The following is a 27,067-nucleotide window of genomic DNA, read 5'->3' as shown; positions in this document are numbered from 1 at the left end:
AACATTTAGCAGTGATATCTATACTTTTTGACCACAAATATAGAGAAATTAAACCCCCGCTGATGTAATTAACTATACAGTAGATATCATCACAAATCGATTGGAACCTACAAATCAATATTGAATTTAAAATATTAAAAGCACTCGACATACTGTAAGGTATTACAGATTTCCTAATGATCTCTACACTGTTTAAAGGACATGTAAACAATTCAGACGTGTTTGTTAGCGACCTTCCTTTCACTGTCCACATACTGCATTTGCCCTCATTATCGCGAACCATGACAACATAGAAAAGAATATTAAGAAGACTCTACTAATTATTATTCTGACATAAAAGATGTCACATGCGTAAACATTCCTTACTATTTTGCTCATAATTTCACATTTGCTTACTGTTTTTCTTTTTTTTTTTTTTTGATATATAAAAAAAAAAAATCTTTAATTATCAAGTCTATAACACGACATTACACTGAGTCTAAGACCGTCTCACCTACCGCATGGTATATCACAAATGTGCATATCTCATATATTACATTACTATCAAGATTATTTTTCTTTTAAATGTACACCATCATGTTTTGATTTCAAATATAGTAACGCTCTGTCTGTGTTATACTGTTTGATTCACCTCAGCTTTGACATTTGTATAGAAGTTTCCTCTGTTTATATTTAGAGTCCGTACTCTGTTTGATTAACCTCGACTTTGACATTGGTATAGAGTTTTGTCTCGCGTTTGCTTAACACGTGATATTTCAGGCTATTAATTCCGTCTGTAGTCATTCTGCTGCCGGAGTTGCTTAATAATTTCATCCTGAAATTAAATATATAAAAAAATGTATTAGTACATGTAGGCAAAAAAAACAAAAAAAAAAAACAAAAAACAAACAAAACAAAACAAAAAAAACAAAAAAAAAACAAAAAAGGAAAAAACGGAGCTATAACGACCATACAATTTTCGCCGATGGAATAGAAGTGTATATCCGACTGTCAAAATATACTTAAGCTAATATTGCTTCCAGTAATTTACCTGTTAGGATTGGGTCGGGTTGCTCTTTTCTTGTTGATGTTTTATCATTTTGTAACGGGAAATCGTCATACTGTATCGCTGCATCTTCAAAGAGGCTGCTCTCATCCTGCAGATAACCAAAGACATTTAATAATTGAAATTAACATTTCATCTAAAGTGCAATTTAGTTAAAAAGTCACATTCACATATCCAATACTACATATCCAATATGCCACTTTTGACCTTGTTTCATGCTTTCAGATATGGTTCGGTTAATAATGTCCCTGAATCATAAGTGATTTTTTCTCCCAGCATCACACTATACTAGAGACTGAGTGATAGAAAACATTTTTCCGGTGACAATTACAACACATATCGTTCATACATCCGTGTGAGGCAGATTGAAAGCTAACACATTGAGAAATATTCATAAATTCTATGTAAACCTTATTCATTTTATAACAATTACGAAACAAGTTACGTCAACTTCTATAACGCGCGAGGGTCTTACTGTGGCAGAAAACAGAGATACAAATATAAATAACACAATGCTATCAAACCAATGACTTGTATACCAATACAAAGTTCAAATAATATATAAATTATCAAGATACTGCTGTATTATCAGAGTATCCAATGTGATGTGATTTGCTAAGCTATTCCATAGACAATGCACATAGATGACACACTTAAAGACGAGTTTAACATAGTTTTAGACGTGAAAAGTGAAGCAAAACATCATATCAGTTATTAAATTTCCATTCGGTATACCTGGTTGAGAGATCATCATCTTCCCCTCCCCATCCAAAGAACAAGTTTGAGAAACCATTTATTTTTTCAAAATCAGTCCGTCGTAATTGAGTAACGCCGCCAGCAATAGATGGATACGGAAGCCTGAAAGTGAAAGCACAGTTTGCAATACATGTACTTTACAAGATATAAAAAATATTTTTTAAAACATACCTTTAATAATATGAATATAGATTGATGAATAATGTCTATGAAACTGTACCCTGAGGCTGCTTTATCCTTCGAGAACTCATCCGTGAAGTTTGGATGAAAGGTGTGGAAATGAAGAGGGGACATACGGAAACTAAGAGTGGAGAAAAAAGGTTAAAATATAGAAATAAAAGAGATTTGATGGAATGACATCTTCTTTAAATAACACTTGAGAGGTTTGACAGTGTCTCTTCTTCGTGTTCTTTTAAAACTATATCAAACCACATATATGTAAATATTTAATTAAGAGGTTACGCCACTTCTGTACGAGTGTTTATGCAATTGTGTACAATAGGTAATGCCATCCATTTTTCAGATAGTGATTCATTCTGTATTATGCCGTTGTATTGTTGTCGTTATTGAAATTGTTTTTTTTTTTTTTTTTTTTTGTGTTGTGGCACATTTTGTCAGTAAATACATTTCTATGTAATACCTATGTACTTTCTATCGATGACTGCTGATTTTGTGATAATTTAGTCAGTTCCTTTTGAATCAATATGGTTAAAATATGTATTACTCGGTCAAATTATACGTATCTTACCTATAGCTGAATTTGTCGATAGCCGCCGATAGGTGGCGTGGACCTGTACCACAGCCATAGTATATTCGGTCATCTTCAGGGATCAGATCAACATCATGGAACACAAAGCACGTGAAGTTATAAGAGTGTAATGCCTCGACAAAACCTATGTTCATTAGAAGTCCTCTGTTGAATGTGTTGTCCCCAGCCTGAAATGCAAGATGATGGATATTGGAATAACAAGACTTTATAAATAACATTTTAACAAAGATGAAGTATTAATTGATGGTTAATAAGTAACAGTATTCCAAGGTATCAAAGTATATGGTAAGTCTGTAAATCTGTGTCATGAATCTTAAATGTTTAACCGCAGAGTGGTTACTCCTTGAGACTTCTTGTTTCCAACATAATCAACTTCATACAGAAATTTGGCTTAACACAGCAGAAAGAAAATATAGAAAGCTCATCCAAAGAAAGGCTTCTGTCCTTATACCATGCCGCCGTGACAGTGATGATATTATGTGTATCCGTTTTCCAGATTTCAACAAAATACATTGTGTCGAGAAATAGTTGTTTGTGTGATACAATTTTATTAACACCACAAGCATAAAACATGAAACAAGTATGTTTGCTCGAAATAGCTTCCAAACTTTAAAAAGTATATTATGATATACAAAAGAGCATATGCGCAATACTTGAAACACTTCATAGATACTTTATTTTGATTATTTGCAACTTGCTAAATGATGACCATTCATCAAAGGGAAACAACCCATTCAGGTTCGCTCAGGGAAGGGCTATTGTTTATCGCATCGTTTTGACGTCACCCGCTTTGTTGAACTTACTAAAGTAAACTGTTTGCATTCATTGAAAAAATATAAACTGTATATCGATCTACCTCTACGATGGGCATAAAGCAAAATATGTACAGTAATCGGAAGGAGGTGTTCCCTTCCATAAAAGAATTTGAAACAAAACTTGGTAATTGCACTAAAATTCAAAGATTTTGTGAATACAAAACTTCATTTTGTACAGCATCTATCTATTAAGTTAATCTCAATATTAAAACTTAACTGCAGACTAAATGAACAGAGCTGAAAATGGCGGTTGTGTTTGACCATTAAAGGGACAATTTAGTCAAGTTTGTTTACTTTTTATCATTTCACAAACTATTTCATGAAAGTGTACTTCAGTTCTCCTTATGAACTATCCTTGGTCATATATTGATACAAGTTTATGTTTTTCATGCGTTTTTTTAATTAATTGTAAGGAGGATCCTAATCGTATAACCATACGATTAATATGCAAATGAGCAAGTCGTCTCTACACACTATGTATACATGTGTGCAAGCACAGCCCCATATCGTGACTGTAAACAACATTGGTTTTCATTTGAAGCTGTTAGCGGATATTTTAACTATAGGTTGCGGGTATCGAACCGAACGTAGACAGTGAATGGATAAACAAAATATATGGAGAATTACTGTTAGGTAACGAATATAACATATGTAAGTTTTTCGAACGGTTGCGACAACAATGAAGAAGTTCTTACAGTTACGAGCGGGTTTGCCGAGACTTGACCTAGATCGGCCTACGGAGTTATGTTGAGTGCGATATTTTTGTTCTGTACAACTTCCATTATCATAATTCCATTCGTACTTGTTATAAGTATTGTTCTGATTACATCATGAATGAAATGAATCAAATAGATTGGTGTTAGCGTTTGTTTGCATTCGTACACAAATGAAAATACAATCTTTTTTCTGCATACGTATCGGCCGTATACATGCATGTGTGTACACAATTACACGAACACGAATTCCCGTTCGGTGACCATGGAATAAACCTGTGTTTGGTCGATTTGAATTGTCAAAACAATAAATCATTATTGAATCTATCAATTATAATACATGTAACAACTGTTTGCCACGCATGTTGTTAAATCGAAATCCAAAGAAATAAGTATACATTGGATCTACCGTGTCGTCACTTACAACCAACTCTGTTCCCGCCAGAGGGCGCAACAAGTTGCACTATATTTCGAGCATAGCTATATTTGACGTGGGCTTTCCTAAAACTTAAACTGACCATAATGGACATTGGCTACGTAGCAGATAACTGTTGACCGCAGATTATTTAGTCTGGGTATATGTTTTATCGATTCTGCTTGAATTATAAAAAGCATGCTTGACTAAATTGTCCCTTTAAACACAAACACAATCCTATAATTATTCGATTTTTCCTTAAAAATAAACCTTTCTGCAACTTAACGATTTCATCACAATTTTCCTGTTCCCGAGTCTTCTGAAATTTTGACCAAACTTCATCGACATAATGTTCAATAACTACAAAATATCATTGATGAACAAGAACCGAAAGTGGATGTAACACTTCCATGAAAGCTTGAAAAAATTTAAATTGTGCATAGAAATGATAAAATATTTATTATTAACAATGCATCTCTCAGTTACTTCACAGCATCTAGACAAATATATGAGCTCAAAATCCATTCTACCTTAACTGACAATGTGAAAAAGTTTAAAAATGAAAATCTTTTTTTTGTTTTTGTTATTTATTATAAAAAAGAAACATAGTCATATAATGTTTTTTTTTTTTCTAAAATAGACTTTCTTCCCGAGGATTGGTTTTAAATTTTGATCATCGTTACTCAACATAATATGCCCACATTTAACAAAATATGCTTAGTGTATCAGAACCGTAAGTGCATGTTTCACTGCTGTAAAATATTGACATCGCTAAAAATGTGCCTTGATTTGAACATGTTTTGTCTTTAAAAGTGTCTTACAACTTAATTGTGCAACATTTATCTACATATCCTAGCTCATAAGTTGCCGCAAAATATATTTTTGAGAATACAAGTTCATTTGACAGCATACGTCATTGTCTTGATAGTTTCTTAGATAAAATTTGAACCCTATTGTACACATGTGAGTGGCAACACGAAGTAGGTCATAACACAGGACCCTCGGACCTTTTGAATGTTTTAAACATACCTCATGTGTTATTTCATATACAAATTAATTTTCAGTAAACATATTCTTTTTTTTTTTAAATCGATACACCTGTTTTTTTTTTAAAGATGGGGTTTCTAGCATGTATAATATCTGTGCATGGTTGAAATCGCTTTCCAGTTCAGTAGGACCAATATGCAATCTAATTAAAACTATATCTATAATTTCTTAGTGATGTTTGGACTTGTATTGTTTGACGTCCTATCAACAGATACAATCATTAAAGGAAGAGGCATAGGGAGGTTTGTTTTTATTTTGTTTAACGTCCTATTAACAGCTATGGTTATCGAACGACGGCTACTGTTACAAAATTATCTCCAATAGGTTAAAGATCAATACAATTCCATAAACAATTGTATAACGGTAAACGGATTATTGCATGCGATATACTGACGTTTGCCCTTATGCTTCAATAAGTAAGAATGCAGAAATGGAAAGTGATTAAGCAATGTATCGTTGTAGTCAAATTAAAGTTATTATTAGGTATATCAATTGGAGTAATGAGCAAAACTGTATGTTAACATTTTCTTTTGATTTATTATAGCCTCAATTCTTATTCAAAGATTAAATTGCCCATGTGGTGGGATGCTGTCCATTCAAAATACCGATGCCACACTGATAAGGTTTCTAAGCATTTGTACAAAAATGCCGAACGTTTCCTCACAATTGTAAATTGTACTGAGCAAGTTATCGGTAAGTACGACTGAATAGCAAGAGGAATCAGCTAACTCCATTATACGCATTAGAGCAAGAGCATGTGAGTCTGTTAAATGGAGAAATGAAAATGTAAATATTATTAGAAATAACCTTAGCGGTAATTTAATCAATCCTATTAATATCAGTATTATAATCGTTAGCTAACAAACTGATATATATACACTGTATATAATGTTATATATGAAAAAAGACAAAACTTGTAGTGAGGATACAATTTTAAACGAATTGTTTATAGACTGTGTGAATGAATTGCTAACATGTCTTATAAATGTCTTTTATAATAATTACCAGTCTTTTTCAGAGTCTTGGTCAAATGGTTGTTCCGTTCCGATATTGGTACATTATTTACATCTATTCTTAAAAAGAGGCTGATGAAATGGGATAAACAGTATCATCTGATAACAGTGGCTCAGTATGGATGTAACCCTGGATTTTCTCCAGTAGACGCTATATGATTTGTTCTGCATGCGTTGTTAAACTTATCAAAAAAAAAAAAAAAAAAATCTACTGCTGCTTTGCTTTATATATTATATAAAAGCTTTTGATGTAAATGATAGAAGCCGTTTATGGACAAAACAAGGAACTACAAAATAAAATGTATAGGTATTTTCGCTCTTTCGCTCCTTCGCTCCTCCGCTTCTTCGTTCCTTCGCGTTCGAAATTTCAATCATTCAAACATTTATTTTCTCTTTCGGAAATGAACAAAATCCAGATTTCTGAATTTCTTGCTTGCAAACTTAGTAATGAATTGATCTAAATCTAGCTCCACCGACTTGTAGAAATGGATCATTACCAGCCCAAAGTACTCATAAAGATAAAAATAGAAAAGTAAAATTCGAATGCACTGTATACGTCATACTCAAAACTATGCAGTTATAATATAAAATTCTGATATTGACAGAACTTCAAACCGCTATTCAGTCAGACTCGAGTCGCCTCATTGCGTAGAAAAAAAATGACAAATAATTTACCGTACACTTGAGGGATCTGGGTGTGATTTAGCAAATGTGCACAATTAAAGTAGACATACATGTTTTGCTGGGAAATAACACCATTCCATACAAAAACACTGCGATAAAAACATCAAATGGTATGATAATGAGATGTATATATAGATATGTAGACATCTAAAAAATGAAGCTTGGTTATGTTAATGTATAATAAGCTTAAGGCCTAAGCTTATATTAATATTATACATTGAAGTTAGTCCATTCCTTTGTTTTCACTACAATAAGTAAACGTAATCATATGGATTCTTAAACCAATCAATTCATAGAAATAGAATAACCCGTATCTAATAATATTACTACTTGCTTCGTGGAGAAATTGAAATTCCTTTTCTTTTCCTTATTATTTTCCATTAACAAGAAATTATCAGTGAAATTGCACTTAGCAATGTCTGGGTACCTCAGATTTTGTTGTCTGATCGGTGACTCAGCTTTATCTAATGTATCTGGTGGTTTATCTAGCGGTGGGAATTTGAAATTACCTATAAAGAAATCTTGAATCTTCCGCTGGGCCATTTTGATTTAAACTACTGTATGTATTCACTTGCAGGTCTCTAAATAGCAGTACGCCAAATCAGCCGCATATTCCCAGGAGTTTGTAGATATATTTGATTTATTTTATTTTATATTATTTTTGTTTACTTATAATTATTATCATCTTTTTTTTAAATTTTTATTTTTCTTTTCTTCGTTCCTTTGCCATCGTGTTTTCGCTCCTTCGCCATCGTGATATCGCTCAATGTCTTCGCGTTTAGGAGCGAAGGAGCGATATTGGAGATTTGGCCCAAACTGAACACCATTATGAAAACATGTATGCACAACCGCGCCAAACTGTCCATGACCTACTGAGCCTATCGAAAGTTCAGTGACTTAAGTTGATAGCGATACACACGGACGGGGTTGTGGTACAATGTAGTACAGTAGGAACATCACATTTGACATTAATGTATGTGGAAGAATTTTCTATGATTATAACCTAAGGTTATATAAGCTAATTCACTTTTATAGTCAAACCAGAATGACCTGTTGCGTTGACATTTTCGTGGAATATTCAAAGTGGGTAGTTCCATTTTCATACAATACACAGGTGTGTTAACAAAACACAGTGATTAGGAATACTACTACAGGGTGCTGTTTTGGACCATTCGTTTTTGTTACAATTTTATATTGACAACGCAGGGCTTGTATCATTTATTTTTGATGCATGGTTTACAAATATTCAAGTAACTATGTGAGCAATTGTTCACATGTTACCAGTTTTGTCGCTAAATCTAGAACAGTATAAATAAAAATTATGCAGCTGATGATAAGGCTTGTTACATTATATAAACAACTAACATATATATATATGTATATATACAAAGCATCTATTTCCAATAAATGACTATACACTCGTTTGTAATCAATATGCTATTCTACCACGTTTGCTATGCAGCGCCAGTTTTGATTGGTTTAATTAAAACCGTGTTAATTTGCCAGTAATCCACTCTCGTGTCAATAATACACGCTTGTGAGTCACGGCTGTTACAATCTTTCCTCTCCGAAATCGTGCAATTGTTAACAAACATGGCGGCGTAAAACGTTTGAACGTCGGAGACCGTGTATTTTACAACGGAGAAATTTGCCAGATTGTTAATTTCTATCAACCCAGAGCAAACTTAGCTAAACAATATATTGTAAAGTCAATTTCCACGGGCAACCTTTAATTATTTATGTCAACATGAATTGCTGGCAGACATCCCCGAAAGTTCCCGTAACATTGCTGCCAACTGGCTTAGGGTTGACGTCAGCTTTTGAATATTCATTAGCACGCGCGCCTTATCCTTTCTTGTGAATTGTAACAGCCATGTAGCGACACATTTCCTGGGCTGTCTGCCGTTTTTCTATTAGGAAGAGGTAGATCTCAGAACTAAAAAGTACATGGTAGACTAGAAATAATTAACTTTGACTCGTGTATTGTTGCAGCATATACAACTCGGACTCGGATATATCCTGTAACAATACACGAATCATCGTTAATTATTTCTTAAATCAAAGGTCAACACGACAGGTCATTTTGAACGGACTATACTAATATTGGCACCATTAGTTTAAGCCAAATAGATTCGTTTTAGCCAATTAAAGTGTTTTCCTCAAGAAATCAGGACCCAGTGGGTCAAAGGGCAATTAGCCTTATCATAGTTTAACAACAATTTTAAAGCCCTGACAAATCATTTTTGGTAAAACTCCCATAACAAAATTTTATGAAACAATATAACACAGGTCAGTCTCATCCTAACTTCTTATCTTAATGATTACATACATACAGTTTTTGAAGTAAAGGGAAAATGAGATTTTCACTAATCAAGTGATTAAGCTGTTGATTTACACCATATTTCTATAACCAATCCTCTCTCATAGTTTTGTTTTAAATTTTCATTTTAAATCAACAGTTAGGCATATTTCAAGCAGTTTTAACTTGTTGGAGTTCCTTCAAAATAATCTTCAATTTTAGTATGTACCAAATTCATGGGTTTATGTTGTTAAAATATGTTCTTAAAACACTAATATGGTCGCTAGTTTGTGGGTGAGAGTTCTATAGATAGCACTCTGGGGAGACACAGGAAGATTAACAGTCATATATACAGTAGATATATGGGGATTTAAATTGTATTGTCATTCAGAGGAATCTGCTTGACCTTCGATGAGTTGGTGGTGCAGTGGCCATCCTATGAGAGGTACACCAGTGCATGTGGTCAATGGGTATACTCGCCATTTTTTGAGTTTTGGGGGGAATTTGCTTATGACTTTTGATCCTGCCTCACTTTCTGAGCTGAAAGTAGATATTAGTGAGCTACGATAATACCGAACCAAGTTGATTTGACCATTTAAAATAACAAGTCATGTCATTTACATATGTAGTATTTCAGCTCTCCACGAGACCCTGTGACACTAAACATGCGGCTGCTTATTTTTCCAATTAGTTTATAAATAATGGTATATTTATATGCTTATGAGTTGTGTGTCTCAACTTTTGTCTAAAATCAATAAAATTTTATCTTATTTCATTGTTTTCTACTCCAACATACATCTAGAATGTAGACATTTTGAAAAACTGCAGTCTGCTGGTTTTTGTGTGATGAAGAGTCTTTGTTTAATTATTCATACAGCGGTTACACTCTGCTGAATCCCCTTGTTACTGTACACACGTATACGATATGTGTACTAACACTGGTGCCAACGAACCACATGGTACGACTAATAAAGTTCCAAGTAAATGCAAATATTATGACCATTCCATGTCAACGATTTATTGAATATTTATAATCTATAATTTATTGATTGCAGAGTTTGATTGTTGAAATCCGAGGGCACTCCACAGAGAAATTCTTATACGCTGACTTATGTACAGTATTAATTTAGGAGGAAAAACTGGTACATTTCTTCTGGACTGTCACACATACCATCTTCTCTGTGGTCCAGACTTATGATTGTGTCGATTCCGGGAAAATGTTTGTTGCATATGAACATGTACGGATTGGGATATACACTGTTAATTGTTTATTTATATTTCTTATAAATACAAAATAGCATATCATTATAAAGATTAAAATGCATATGATGGCGTCACTTTAATCTAAATAGATCTTTTTGAAGCCGTTAAGATAATGCCAAGTTCCTGATATTATACAAAGTTAAATGTTCCGTTTGTTTTCTTGTGCAATCTCAGAATTAGTTTCCACTTGCGAGCTCTTTAAAAAGGAGGTAAAATTGAGTCAATATCTAGTATCAATACAGATACTTCCTTCTGTACTGTATTACACATCAGTTTCACTTGAAATGTAGATACAAAATATGCAGAATTAAACAATATCGATAACTGTTTATCTTATCTTGACAACCCCGTACATAAAACAATACCAAATAATGAGCAAATGTGATAGCTTCCTAAGTACTGCGTACGTGTCGGTAAACTCCAGTGACTATAAGGGAACAACGTTGGGTTGGGACTAATCTTGGTGGGGTTTCCCGTTCATAAAATGACGAGAGCAGTTTGTCAAATTTTGATCGGGGGCAAATAGCAATCAGAACTTGGAAATTGTGTAATCACCATTTTCTTAAATATCTGGGTGTATAAAATCGCAGGAAATGTCGGAACAATTTTAGATTGCAACGTAGCCCATCAACACGAGGCATTTCTAGTATTAGTTAACTTGCCTTTAGTTTTTCGTTCGGCCGCACAAACGCTGCCCGGAACACTACAAGCGAGTCGGAGATCCGTTAATTTAGGCTCCTTAATTTATCACAGGAAAATATGTTTATACAGGCAGCGATTCGTCCAAAAATAAATTTGTATAGCATTACTGTATTGATATTTAAAATGCAAAAAAACATATTTTGAATTGGTTATGTTTAACAACATTATCAATTAATACCGTTTTACAAGCAGTCTTATCCCCATTGCCACTTGTCGTTTATAAACCTTGTACAAATAAAAAAAATATCTAATGTTGTTAAAATATATAATGTTCATGATTTCATAAAAAAATCTTCCCTTTTTCTTTCAGTTACGATTCTGTAAAAATACAAACAAGTGTTTCTTTGTCTGGATGTACAAAACCGGGGGAAAACTATATACTACATTGTACAATGCTACACATATATCAGGCCTCTTCAAAATGTAAGCGAGCCAGGGACCCGTAATTGTACACTCCTTGATTAATCGCAGGAATATGTTTTTGTTATACAAGCAACAATTTGTCCAAAAATATTCATATGAAATATATCACTGTTTTGAGATTTGAAACGTAAAAGCACATTTCGCATGAACCATGTTATAAAATAATAATTCCATTTAGTACCGTTTTGCTAACAGACTTGTCCCCATCCCCACGAGCCGTCAAATCTCATACAAATAGATTCGCCGGCATAGAATAAATCGTTTTACTTTTAATCTTGAATACGATAATAACCATATTTTTGCATTCGTTAATCGGGCAGTCACAATATTGATACATATATGGCTTGGTGAGCTTTATTTTCAAGGAAAGAATGTTTTTGTCATTAGCTTTAGTCAGGAAATGCTTTATTTGACAAGAGAGCAAAGGTCAATATCGCTTTTTAGTAATTTAGTAATACTGTCAACCACTACTAAGGTAATGTGAACGTAAACCAGTAATTGGCTTACTAAAAAGTAGGTCATTGTTAATAAGGCGTCCCCTTAGCATGAGGGATACATGTCAATGACTTTTTTTTGCTTGTTTTGATTTGTTTTGTTTGCTTTATTATAATATTAGCCACATTAGATCAATGAGCAAAACCATGATACCAACCAAAACACGGAAAATGTGAATGGTCCATGAGCAAAGATTATTATGCATCTAAGGTACTTCATCGCTCGATAGAAAATAATAATAATAAAAAAGAAAGAAGGAATAATGATAATAGTAGCGTCATAAAGATATCGCTTACGAAATAAATGTTACCAAATATCGAGGAGGAACAAAAGATTGATATTTTACCCTGAAATTAAGAAACAGAAACATAATCTCCGACAGTGGTAATAAGGTAAAATATGGCACTTTTGGCATTTTATAGAAATATGCATCTTCTATCCTAGTTTCAAATCAATCATAATTACTCTTTGTTAAAGACGTAGCATCTTAAAATTCCCATTTAACTAGCGTTTGGCCATCTTACCTGTTCGATTACGAATATTCCGTAGTCCAACTGTTGTCTTGGCAACATGTGATGAAGATTATAAAGAACTGTCCGTAAATGGATGGGTCTGTTCCGGTAGGGTATGACGATAGCAACTCTCTGGTTAGTTCGGCACTCTAAAGGTACATAATGTCCCCCTGGATTCAAATAGTCCAGTTCCAACTCCATTTTCTCCAAAGACGGAGGGTTTTGATACGTTTTTAAGGGACCAACTATCAATATGAAACAAGAAAGTGTTTAGCAGCACTCAATAACTTACATCAGAGTTTCATGATTTCATTTTCAATAAAAATGGTGTTCCACAGCAGACAATAATATTTAAAAATAAATTTATCGTGCTGACTTATTCATATATCAAAAGCCTAATTTCTTCCTAAACTTAATTTTTCCAATAGGAAAGCATAGTTTAATTTAAGAGAAATTACTAACTAAAAAAATCCGATAATGCTTTTCAGTGGGGAAACTTGAAATCAAGAGGGTTATCTCAGCATGATTTCATCAGTTCTTCTGTACGTAATGGTTTGGTAGTTTGCGAACAAATATTGATTTTTATGAAAATATTAAACACACACACACACAAAAAATAAACTAAAAAATAAACAAATAAATGTTAACAGGAGAAGCAAAATACTAACCGAGGTTTGGTGGAGTTTCCGGACATTTTGGTAGCGTTTCAGTCCCATTACCTTTCGGAATCACCATCGTAACAGCCGACACATTTTTGAAATTGTACACTTTTGCCAATTGCTCTTGAATTCTACCACTGTAATTCCGTATGAGTGAAATATCTGTAGATATTCGTTTGCTTTGTTTCTGCATGGTGAAGTAAAATCTAGCTTGAAAAAAAATCAGCAGCGCCATTGCTAAAATGCACATTCTTATTGCATAATCAAATGTGGAAGCCATGCCTTACACAAGACAGATTTTAAGAAAAACAAGGTAATGTCATGTCAACTGCGTCCTTTCGGGGTAAATACAACAAGGTCACGGATGGCTTGTCATACGTGTTATTATCATTTATTTATAACGTGTTTCTGTCAACCGTATTCATGTCAACATCTAGTATTGACGCATCTTTGGTTACGGATGGCTGGCGAAGCATTCCATCTGTGTCGGAGCCCGTATTGATTATAACTCAAATAAAAAAGTGTTAAGTAGCCTAAGTGCACTACCTCACCGTTTGACGTCGGGTTTTTCTATGGTTTGAAGGTAAAACGATAGTTGTGATCCTTTTCGTCCCAAAAAAGTATGTAAAAATTATAGGTGGAGTGTTGTTTCAACAGTTAAGTTACCTGTTATCCGTTTTTAAGGTATCTATTACTGAATATATCAGTTGAAAAAAAATACATACATGAATAAAATATGATGTTTAAGAGGTAATTTACGATAAAAATATAGAAGTGATTATGATTGACGTCTTTTATACTGATCCTTATATTAAAAAAAACCAAACAACAGCAACAACAACAACAAAAAACAAATCGATGTATATAATATGATTTATGTTTTAATAGAAGTAATTATGATTGTCTTCTTTCATATTGATCCTTACATTCAATTTGTGTAGAAAAATACTACATACATGGTTTGAATTTAAAAAGAAAATGTACAAATTAAATAAGATGATAAGTTTATTAAAGCTATTCATATTTAAACGTTTTTGATATAATTGACTTTATTATATGTATCCCCAATATAACAAATGATTAACTTCAGGAGATATGTCACTTATTATCGTATCTTCAAATTAAGGAGAGATGTCACTAATTAAACGGTACCTTTTATTAAAGCTATTTGTGCAAATCCAGGAGAGATATATTTACTAATTAAGCAAATGAAGAAAATTTATCCTGATGTGAACTCATTGATGTGTGAATTGAACACCCAAACTACCCGCCATGCACTGAACACCTTAGCTTAAAAAATAGATATATGTTACAGTCTATCTCTAGAAAATTCATCATTCTCAAATTGCTAACACCAAGTTCAACTCCAGTTAACTGCAACAAACATAGTGGTAGGACTCTTCTTCAGACTGGATACCGGTTCATGGTGAAGAACAACTACAGATACACTACCTACTGGAGATGTTGTGATAAAGACTGTCCTGCAACCATCGATACTACTTCTACCAATTGTACTCATGTGGGGGCAAAGGTCATAAGATGTAATATGCATGTTTCATTTTTCGGGTGATATAACCTCAATTTTGGAGTTAAACAGATATTTTTGAAGTTTCTGTAAAACGGTATCAGGTTTAGAAAGACAAATTGATGAAAATGCATAGATACTGAAAAAGTAGGTCACAGTGACCTAATTTTACATCCTGTCAGTTTTGGGGGCAAATACTTTAGATAATCTAGCAGTAACTTTTCAACAGTAATCCTGCCCCGCATTGGAATCACTGACCCTTCAGAACACTACTAGTCTAATGAAGGGGCTTCAAACGGGGTCACCTAGTGCATTTTCAGATTAAATCAACTTCATTTGTGAGACCACACGTCTAATTTTAGCAAATAGTAATGATCCTTGGAGGGTGATGCTGTTAGCATATACCCAGTAATCTGGTTAAACCCAACGCCATGGCCTGCTGGCGGAGGCATTTTTAGTATCCTTCAGCTTGTAAGTCATATAAGTCTGATTCTGACGATACGTCAATCAACAATATTAATGGTGGTATTATAATCTATTCTCAGCAGACCGATCACCTCTCTGTAGGATAACGTGGATGCAGAGGCCACAGAAGGATGTGGGCCCAGTTGTTCAAAAGGTGATCAGGCCAATCACATTTTAACAACATTTTTCAAATCCTGATATGATAATTTCTGGTAGAACTAACTTGACAAAACGAAATTCTGTTATTCTCTTCCAACTGGCATAATTTAAAGGTGATATACTCACAGATTTTGCAACAAATGATAAATGAAATTTTCACTAATCAAGTGATTAAGCTAATTACCTTTTGGACAACTGGGCTCTGAAGTGTGTTTTTGGCTTAGGGGTCACTGCATGTAGCATTTTACACCCTGGCACCTTTGACCCCTGAAATGTCTAAGCCCAGAAAAAAATCTGATGTTTTCAATTGCATGCAGCTGACTTTGAATAATCTTCCTGCAAAAATATTATAAGCATTATCACTGATTTGCCGCAGAAAGGCCCAAATTGCCACCTCTCCTTTACTGCGATGGGACATTTTAGGCTTTAAGCAGTTATACACCATCCAAACCATCATGCTTCTTTCACTTTAAACGGTGCATTTAAAGAAACACTCAACAACTTGAACTCCGGATCCACAAGGGCATTTCTGGATGTTTTACTGATGTTGATTTTATGTCATTTTAAGGAAATGTATTTACTTTAAAAAAGGCTGTGGTTGTTCTGATTAACAGTGAATAATTACTATTTAATGGGATTGGTAACTATGATTAAGTTCAGTTCTTAGATTTTCCTTGATGTCTGTCATGTTTCACGATAAACAAAATAAGAATGTCCTATAAATTACTCTGCCAGTATATTTCGGTTCCTAAGTTTTTAAATGTTACTCAATTAACTGCTTTTTCTCTCTACATATATTAATTGATCTGTATCGCCATTAGATATTTGACAACTTTTGTTAAAAGAAACTTGTCTTGGACAGTTAATTTGTAACCGCTGGATGGGCCTACCTTATCAGTTCCAGTGACTTGTTGAATCGCACGTTTATGTTATATACTTAAACCAGACTAAAACAGTATTCAACGGGCAAGAGCCACTTTTATCAACCCAAGAGCTCGATGTGGCATCAAACTAAAGTATGCACGAGTTACCTCCCCTCGAACATCAGACAGCAAACGTAAAATAGTTTGAAATACTGAGGGACAATGCATGACATTGTGTGTGGTTTTAAATGTTTGTTTCTATAATTTAATTATCTTAAATATATGTCTTCAAACATATAAAAGCGTTACTAATTCAGGGGTAAGAAGGTACGTCAACATATAGTTCACACACACACACTTCTTGCGGGGAAAATATTGTCGGTTCGGAGGGAATTCGGACGTAGATATAAGGTATACTGACATGTTTAAAACTGCTATATGCCAAACGAATCCGTTGTATCTGCATTTTTCTTTGACCAAACAGTCCAGTTTTCTCCTGCTCTTGTTTTTACAAACACTCCGAACAAGTTCAATGTATACGATAGTTCACACGCACACTTACTACCAGTCGTTCCTATTTTCAGTCTGGTATTGAACACATTTGTTGAATTATGAATGCAGATGAGGTATACATTAAATTTGTATGAAATGGCTTTTCATAAAATACATTTGTCCAAATATATATTGCCAAATTATCCGGCATTTTACAATTGTTTGGTGATATTTACGTAAATTGTTCACACTCACCCCCCAAACTACGGTTGATCACACCCACACAGTTTATAAATGAATAATAGGTTTGGTGTTGTAGAAATTGATTCATTCACACGTGTGTTAAATATGCGGCGTCATGTTAACGGGGAAAGTTTATTAGTCCAACATGGAGCAAGACATATTGGGGAGGGACCACATCAATTTCAGGATTATGACATACTGTGTTTCAGCAAAGGAAATGACAAAAACAAAGCCTCGCACAGTGGGAAAAAGACTTTGTGTAGGTGCCTTACGCATTTTACAGTTTGACCAATTTCTGTCCAAATCAAAGCGTAAAACCACTTCTATGTGATTCTTGGTAAGACACTGATTTGAAGACTTTCCTACAATCTGAGCGGCGCACTTGTAATTCCTTGACAGATCACATGTTGTTAACAGTGCTATTTCTGGTGGCGTAGAAGAGAAAATATCAAAATGGTGTGTAGTGCCATCGGGCAACATTTTGTGGCGATTAATGGTGATCCTAAAACGAAATGATTACTGGCAGATTTTACAGACATGTCGCTTTTATCTAGAGTGTATCCCCATATGATCTATGAGGTCAGCCTATTTTACTAACATAGCGCCACATATTTTACATATGTGCTTTAGTGAATGTTTCTTGCGTGATCATCTAAGTTCCTCTTACTTGCAAAACGGGTTCCTTATCTGTCACAAGAAAAGACATTTTTTCACTGTGTTTTTCTTTGTGAAACAAACTACTAATATGGTTATATATCATATATGTTTACTAACGATAAAAAAACCCGCAAAATTATTTTCGATAGTTATTATTTCATATGATTCTTTTATATGTTCATAGTGTGGGTTTCTCGATTATTTTATCATTACTGAATACATTTTGATGATTTTTGTTGTTCTATCTCAGACGTTGTTTCAATGAACACCGTTAAAACAAGGGTGCCATACGCCGTTTCCTGAACCAAACCATTAACTTGTGTGCCCATCCCTGGCAGCAGTCGCCGCTCTTAGTCTCTTTAACCTTTTCCCGTCAAGGTGTTTATTAACCTTTGAGAGATAATTATTGCACTCATGAATAAGGCCCTGCGTGAGTTGAGCGACGTTATATGGGGCGTTGATGCGCTTCCTAACCTTCCTGTCTCGCTCGTCACACAGATGCTTGATTGGGGACTGTATGGTGGTCCATCAAGAACTGGAACGTTGTTTTGAGCAAGAAAGATACGACTAATCCTCACAACATGGGGCGTCATGCTGTTCTACTGCAACGTTATGTTTTCACGCCTCGACATATCTCTCCCAATATCATAACATACCCTCCAACGAATCTGTCGCTTTCCATTAAGCAAGAGTCAGAATATCGCTCACCACGACCTCGATAAACATGTTGTCGTCCGAATTGAAAAGCGAGTCTCGTCAGCGAACAACACGCGTCTCCAATAGTCCAAACGAAACCGATTGGGTGGATATGCAAGAAGCTAATGTATTCGACGTGGCATCGCCTCTGCGTAAGTGGCGGACCAACAAGGGACGTCGTGGCCTTAAAATAAAACTCCCGCAACCGATTTCTAACCGTCCTTTGACACACTTGGCCGACCATGAGTGCCGACAACTTGACGTAATGTCTCCGTCGCCGTCTGAAATCGGTTATGGAGGTGCGAGAGACGTATGCCTCTATCTTGACGTCGCGACGTAATGCTCGGGGCGTCTGCTTCTCGGACGATCAACTAATTTTCCTGTGACTGAGACGCCTAACCAAATGGGATATCGTTGCCTCATATACACCATATTGCTTGGCTACATGACATTGCGAATGCCCCTGTATTATCAGAGCAGTGGCACTACCCTTATCGACATTTACTCAATCACGACACTTCGCTGTGCAATTGATTCGAAAAGAAATGTTGTGTAAATGATATGTACCGTTCAAATTTTCGATTTGTAATGATATACTATCACATGTGGTGCAAGAGTAACCCCGGATGCACACTTTCTCGAAAAATTTGCCGACAGCATGCAGCGTCGAGTGGGGTCACGGTCGACTAAATTTTAAGGGAAGAACAACACCAAACACGATATTCATTTATAAACTGTGGTCGTGAGCCATCTTATTTTGGAGTATTGGTGTGAACAGTTTACGTAAATGCCACAAAACAATTGTAAAATGCCAGATTATTGGGAAACATATATTTGTACAAATGTATTTCTTGAAAACTATTTCATATAACGTGAATGGAGACCTAATCAATAACCTAATTCAACAAATGTGATCGAAACAGACTGAAAACAGGAATGACTGGACGTACGTGTGCGTCTGAACTACCGTGTAAATCGAACTTGTCCGGAGTGTTTGTCAAAACTAGAAAAAAAAAACAACAGCACTGTTTGGTCAAAGAACAATGCAGATACAACGGGTACTTTGGCTTAAAGCGGTTTAAATCATGTCGGTATTAGTACCTTATCTACGTTCCCTCCGAACCGACGCAATATTTCCCGCAAAATGTGTGCGTGTTGACTACCAAATGACGTGCATGCCTACACCTGTAATTACTTATTTATTTCATTCAATTAGCAATGATGACATTTTCTCTCATTTGGGAGTTCTTACAAAGTAGGAAATACGCGTTCGCTATATTACGATCAAAACCTTACGAAAAAAAAAAAAAAAAAATAGAATAAACGAGTACATTTAAATGAAAACGTAATATCTTATGAATTATTCTCTACCATGAAATAAAAATCACACAACTGTAAAGTAAAAAGCCTTCACAAAAGTGTTTATATTGGCATAATTGCCATTATAATTGTAATATAAATGTTTAACATACGAATCAATAGCAAATAAAAACTGATACGTAGTGTAAACATATCCAAGCTTGGTTTCTATTTTGTTTTTAATTCTTCAAAATGAAAATAGCAACAACATTTTCTATGACCGGAAATTTTTAACATTCTATAAATATGCATATAATAGCAGTTTGGATTCAATGCTGACCATTAAACGAATTTAAATGTTTACCATTAAATCATAAGTATTTCTATTGCGTTAGGCAGGTAATGTATAAGGCCATTAATAAGGACCAGAAGATACCTACTAATGTGATATGATACGGTAATTAATGGATGCACGCAATCACTGTTTTCACGTGTTAGTGTTTACAAATACAAATATATCATATAGTAGTCTGTAAAAGGATTCACTGATTCAGAATTGTTATTTTATATTTAACTTCGGTTAATATGTGAGGAATGTCTTTCATGTAAAATATCGGTCAGTCTGAGGCGCGTTATCTTTAACGTAATTGGTTGTTTGATGCATATATCTTGCTAAAAAAAACCTCTGTGTTAATATTGGACAGTTTCAATATGTGTTGAGTAACTGCAACCACGAAGGCTATTGATAAAATGTAGGATGGTTGTGTCGTGAAGAATTTTGCATGCATTTGCACATGTGCCTGCATGAGTAGAACCGTCATATGGCTTAAAGGGGAAACAGTGGGAAGCCTTTCTGCAAATGAAGATAAACATTTGGCTGTTTTTCATCATTCAATATGGAAAACCCGCATGAATCTGGATGCCGAGTTTAACTGTTCGCTCAACTCTGCCAATATTCACAGTCATGTATGAACTAATCAGCAGAAGATAGATATTGTAACATACATTTTAGCTATTTCTGAGTTAGACTTTGTATTTGGGTGATTCAGTAGCTTACATTGTACACCTACGCTCTGTATTTTTCCTCACCGGTAGTCGGCAGTTTACAACACATACTCTTGCTATCTCAATCAGTTTTTTTTTTAAATGGTGAATCCTTTGTTTAGCAAGCTAATTACAATATATTACGTCATTGATCAATATGGATTTTGTAGGGCTTCATCACAAATCAACAACCTAGGAAAAAACAAACAAACCGTGGATAAATGATAATGTAACCAGTCATCCACGCAGCTGACATAATGTTACTGTGTTTCCTTTAAAGATGCTACAATGCCAACAAATAGTGATTTTATTTATCAAAAGGAAAAACTTTTCTACATTACCAGAAGACACGACTACACTTTTACCGCCAAAGAAAAAACTTGAGATTCCTTATTTTTGCAATCAAACATGCATAGATGATTTTCGAAGAAATTCTCTCCTGCTCCGCCTCTTATATTTGTATGTATAGTCTGACTCTAATGTCGCTTTAACTTGTTCGTGGTTAGTAAAGTGCAAGCGATTCAGTATGTGCGTAGACATGTCTACCTGATCAACTTGTATGTGAACACGTTGTGTTGCGTGCACATGATACACAAAATATAAGTGATTCCGAGAAACAACATCGAACTGTGACGGGTCTTTCAAAAAAAAAAACCCAGATTGTAATGTGTCACACACACAGTGTACCTATACACTTTGTAATGTAAAACTACCTATGTTTCGTCCTACAAACTCTAGTCAGTATTGTGTGCTGTCGGTGTTAGCTATCTAAGTGACTCCCCTATTGCTAGCTTGCGTCACATAAACTCTAATTAGTGTTCTGTCGGCGCTAGTTAATTACTGGATTACCGTCTAGATGACTCCACCTATTGCTAGGCTTTGTCACACAAACTCAGGTCAGTATTCTATTGGCGTGATACTGACTTACCACTGATACGAAGTTTGTGTGTTTTAACACATTGATGAAATAATAGTATACTGATTAGAGAACATGACTTAAAGACAAGATCACCAAATCAAAGATCAAAGTCATGAAGGTCAAATGTTAAAACGTCAGTGACCGTTCGTCAAAGGTCTGACTGTTTGTCTTGTTTTGAGGATAATATCTTTTGACATTCTGCAATAAACATGTTAAGAATTTTACAATATATCAAGTAATTTATATGTTAAAGTAACCAGGTAACCTGTTCGTGCATTTTTTGTTGATGTGATGCCCATTGATAAGATAGGAAATTAACTCTGATCTGATTTGAAAATGTTCTTTTTCCTCATGCGATAGGAATTGAGACAGGTTTGAAGTCTGCTGCCTAAATATCGTTGTTTCATTGTTATGACCCTGACTCTCATTTTATAGTATTACTTAATATGGAGTGTATCTAGAATTTTATGGCGGGTGTCGTCGTTGAAGCAGAAGACGCTTTTTCTTCCGAGCCATCTGGACTAATTCTTGAAAGACCCTTTTTTCATGAGTCTCAATTCAAATGTATATTTCGTTTAATTTTGCTCGCGATTAACTTAGTTTGAAATGCGGTTTCGTTATCATGTAGTAATTGTTTGTTGTTTCTGGAAAGATTATTGAACTCAATATATTCTATCAAAATACATTTTAGGGTAAACAAACAGGAACTCGAAATCATTATCATATAAATTAAATAGAACATCACATGACATAAAACTATCTTTTCATTTGCTACACACATGGGTACCATGGGGCAATAGAGCTAGCTCCACCGGGCATTATCAATGTTGGCACGAGTTTGAACGTGATTCGATTATGACGTCACTGATTTTTTGTTGTTGTGTATACATGAATACAAAAGATAACTTTCACTTCCTGTTTACGTGCAAAACATACAAAATTCAACCTGAACACTTTATAGTCAGCTTAGATTTCGATTTGAACACAGATAATCTACATTCAATAACCGAGACTTGACGGATGCAAAACATGAAAAAATAATTGCATACATAAAGTATTTAATATATAACCTTTAGTAAAATTGCTTTAATCGAAAATATCGATATCCTAAACACGCATTAATTAATTATTCAAATACAGCATTTTTATGAGGTCGATAAAACCAGGTATCAGCCTTAAAATGCTTTTTAAATTTTCCTTGATTTTAGTTAAGGGGGGATATGCTGGACGATGCAACATTTAAAATTAGTACACCATTATGCCAATTTGAATCAGGTCAATCTTTCTATATTGACGACTTAGCATATCCAATAAAATATGAAATTACCTTACATTTGAACAATTCAGAGATAATATTTACCCGATTTATGTCGATTGGCGTAAATATCAAGATTTGGCTTTCTCTAAACATCGTCTAATGCCACGTGTATTTGGTTATAATGTATATGGATTGTATGTGTGGTCTTACATTAAGCCTAGATAAAAACCTGCGAAGTGTATCATTCAGGGCTTAATTTTTAACAGAATAAAAGTTATGTCTTACCTCGGGCATTGTCTGAGTTTTCCAGGTGTACTAGTCACTGCCTTTTATTTGTTGATACTACATTGTCGGAAATGTTACAAAGCCGGGTTTGACAACTTCGTCTGCCATTATCGTTGTTTAAGCTCCGTTCCGGTCGGCGAAACATTGTTCCATGCGGTCTGAGAAACTGAGCGCTCTCATTAGCTAGATATCTAGAAATAACCGTGAAATACACTACCATCAAACTTCGTTAACTCGAACTCGGATAACTCGAAGACCCCGTTTAACTCGAAGTATTACTCCGGTCCCGGCCAAAATCCTTCTTTTTCTTTGTAATAAAAACTCGGATAATTCGAAAAACTCGGTTAATCCGAAGTAAAATGTTGGTCCCGATGTTATAAAACCTATGTAAAATGTACCGGTTATCCCGAAGTTGAAAATATTATTTTTATTTTTAAACAAAATGTGTCAACAAAATACTCATCGTACGTCTCGGTAAATTGTTTACAATTGATGTTGACAAACAGTACGTACATAGTCCCTTTGATGATTAAAGAAGTGCGATAATTAGACTATACCCAAGCTCGCTACCATGTCAAATTGTCTAGGTCACCATGTGCGATCAGGCGGAACTATCTGACGCACCTGAAATCACAACTATGGCCGGGTAACGCGTGAATTAATTCCAGGACTTCGTTCCTGATCAAACTATGATAATTGATACAAGTTAATGGTTTTAAAACTAGTACTATTGAATCATATTTATGTGACTCAACTGGATCCATGCTTGTTGTAAAACATCGATGTGTACTTGCGCACTGTGCATTTCCGGCTGCTACTCCACTTGTCAACACGTGGCCTGTGCCGATACATTTGCCGATACATATGTGTATGTATTATTTGCTGCAGATTTCGTATATTGTTGTTTTATGATTTTTAACAATAATATAATTTATGTACCACGATATAAATTATTTAAATAGATATTAAAGTGATGAAATCGTGTGGTAATCTTCTCGACTTTCACTCACTTAGAAAATGACATGTCGGACACGACTCCCAATCACAGACATACACGCTTACTTGATTTCAAAACGATACCACTGTATTGCATGAAACATAATTTTTTTTTTGAAAAATCGTTTGTAGGATAAATAATACGATTTTGTTATAATTATTATTTGAAATCAAATAGGCGTGTTTCTGTTAAGGATGCATGCTTATGTAAATGATTTTTTTAAAGATATATTTATACCAACACGTCTACCTTGAAACTCGGTTAACTCGAAGACTCGGATAACTCGAAGTTTTTTCACGGTCCCGATGACTTCGAGTTAACGAGGTTTGTATTTTTGTAGACTCTATTTCCAGGAAGCAGCGGTCAAAATACGAGGGCTGATTGATAAGTTGTGATTATTATATTGAGTGATATTAATTTTGCCCAACATATTGTATTATGTTTCAACAAAATCCCCTTCAGTATCTACACTTTTTTACCAGTGTTGTTTAAGGGCCTCAATGCCACTTTTATAAAACTCCTTTTCTTGGCTGTTCAAAAGTCATCCACTGCATGTATGATGTCATCATTGGACTGAAAAGGGGGGCCTTAAATAGCTGTTTTCAGTTTTGGAAAAAGATGAAGGTCGGATAAAGCGAGATAAGGGGAATAAGGCGAATGCTCAATCAATTTAAAGCCACAATCGTGAATGGCAGCCATGGCAATGATAGACATGTGAACAGGAATATTGTCCTGAAGGAATAAGATACCTTTAGTGAGCTTTTCTCGGCGCTTAAGTTAAATATTTTCCCGTAACTGCCTCAGAGGTGAATCATCGTATGTGCCATTGATTTGTTGTCCTCTTTGGAGATAATCTATCAGCGGAATACTATCTGCATCCCAGAAACCCGAGGACATACCTTCCCAGCTGATGGAACAGTCTTTGCCTTTTTTCAGGGATGAGCCAGGGTGCTTCTATTGTTTCGCTTGATATTTAGCCTCTATGGTAAAATGATGGATGTTTCAACCTCAGTGACAAATCGCTGAAGAGAGTTGGCAGGATCTCCATCAAAAAGGTTAAGATTAGCACGCGCTAATGTGCGCATGGGGCCGAAAGCTTTCACATTGTAAGATCAGAATAAAATGTACTCTTTCCTGTAAAATGCCAACTTTACTGGCTATATATCTTTCTGTGACTCGTCTGTCAGTCATAACAATAACATGAACTTTATTGGCCATTTCTGGGGTTACTACATTGACAGGCCTTCCTTGACGGGGGTACATCCTCAAGGCTCTGTCGGCCGCGCTTAAATTCCGCCACTCGCCGTTTCATTGTAGCATATGACGGGCATCTTTTGTCTATTTCACAAAAGCCATTTGTCTTTTTTTTTAATTTAGAGTGCTTCCTCGTCGATATAAACTATCTAAATAAGAACAGTCCTTAGGTACACGGCCCTTTATAATCAAGAAATAGTAGTCATATTATTTATGTCTGAAAGTGGATGCGCCATGAAGCATAACGTTTATCTTTCACCCAACAATACGTACACAGCCGTCGGGTTATTATCATAGATACATATCTCCCCCAAGATACCAGATCTCAGGAGACATTCACCTTTACACGACTGCTGCAAGCTTAACTGTCAACTATTGTCAAATATTGCCATAGAGTGTTATAATCGTTTCCTGTCAAATACTAAACTCGGACTTATATTCCCCCTTACAGTCAAATATTTACCATGTCCTAATACTCCCCTTATTGTCATATATTTATTGCACAACAATACTCCCCTTACCATCAAATATTTACCATAGTAACAATAGTCCTTAATAAATTCTTAACTCTCGCACGCACTCCATTTCTTAATAATAAACAATATGAGAAACCAAGCGAGCCATTCTACCTTAAAACTGTTTTTTTAATGGAGAAAGGAGGTGCACCAGCTCTAATGCTTCAGTTTTCTTAATAAATGTTTGGATTGCTAACCTATTCTTAAAACAAAATGCATGGAATTATAATGAAAAACACCTAAAATCCCCTTACTGTCAAATATTTACCCCGTTACAATACTTTTAAAAATACCACTGTATTATCTCTCCATTACTGACAAAAACGTTTAGTATTTTACTCAGTGTCTTATGCATATCATGAAGTCGTGTTTCTGTTGCTAAGAAAGATGAACATCCATACGGACACATTATACGTTCAAGGATTTCTGCATTATTCTAAAGAATGTTTGAAGTGCTTTCTTCTGTTTCGTTTCAGTTATACTGGTACGAATCTCATGTATTCATAATGGAACGCGTTGTTCCAGTACAACCGAACTGGTTCTCGTAGATCCTATTTTTTCAAACGTACCATTTGGATCAACGATTGCGGAACTATGATTTGTCATTTGTCATGCACATGTACTTTTTGTAACACACTAGACGGCGACGCTCCTTTGCGATATATATTTTTTTAAATCATGTATGTCATTGTTCGATGGAACTTTTCAGTTATTGATTGTACATCCGCTAGGTTGTAAAAAAGATAGCAATAGTTTTTTTTTTGTTTTTGTTTGAAGCGAGCGACG

At 34.9% G+C, this 27,067-nt stretch overlaps 1 protein-coding gene across 1 annotated transcript; it reads right to left on the bottom strand.

Moving 5' to 3' along the window:
* Positions 1-404: 404 nt before the first annotated feature.
* LOC117317543 (beta-1,4-N-acetylgalactosaminyltransferase bre-4-like) lies at positions 405-14,207 on the bottom strand. The gene is made up of 6 exons (XM_033872358.1): positions 13,620-14,207; positions 12,964-13,196; positions 2,550-2,737; positions 1,781-1,903; positions 1,031-1,136; positions 405-814 (listed from the first exon to the last, which is right to left on the bottom strand). Exons 1-5 carry the CDS (start codon positions 13,888-13,890, stop codon positions 1,034-1,036), a joined length of 918 nt encoding a protein of 305 aa, XP_033728249.1. The 5' UTR covers positions 13,891-14,207; the 3' UTR covers positions 405-814; positions 1,031-1,033.
* Between the last annotated feature and the right edge of the window lie 12,860 nt (positions 14,208-27,067).

Source organism: Pecten maximus, chromosome 19, assembly GCF_902652985.1.
Source record: "Pecten maximus chromosome 19, xPecMax1.1, whole genome shotgun sequence".
Lineage (NCBI taxonomy): Eukaryota > Metazoa > Mollusca > Bivalvia > Pectinida > Pectinidae > Pecten > Pecten maximus.
The sequence above is the reverse complement of the archived record's forward strand: the minus strand, read 5'-3'. Positions and strand labels throughout refer to the sequence as shown.

What these genes read in the sequence shown, in the direction of transcription:
- LOC117317543 (XM_033872358.1), bottom strand. Translation starts at nt 13,890, where the DNA reads ATGGCTTCCACATTTGATTATGCAATAAGAATGTGCATTTTAGCAATG. An exon ending in GAATATTCGTAATCGAACAG is followed by an intron (nt 2,738 to 12,963) that starts GTAAGATGGCCA and finishes CTTGCATTTCAG; the next exon opens with GCTGGGGACAACACATTCAA. An exon ending in ATCGACAAATTCAGCTATAG is followed by an intron (nt 1,904 to 2,549) that starts GTAAGATACGTA and finishes TTTCACTTTCAG; the next exon opens with GCTTCCGTATCCATCTATTG.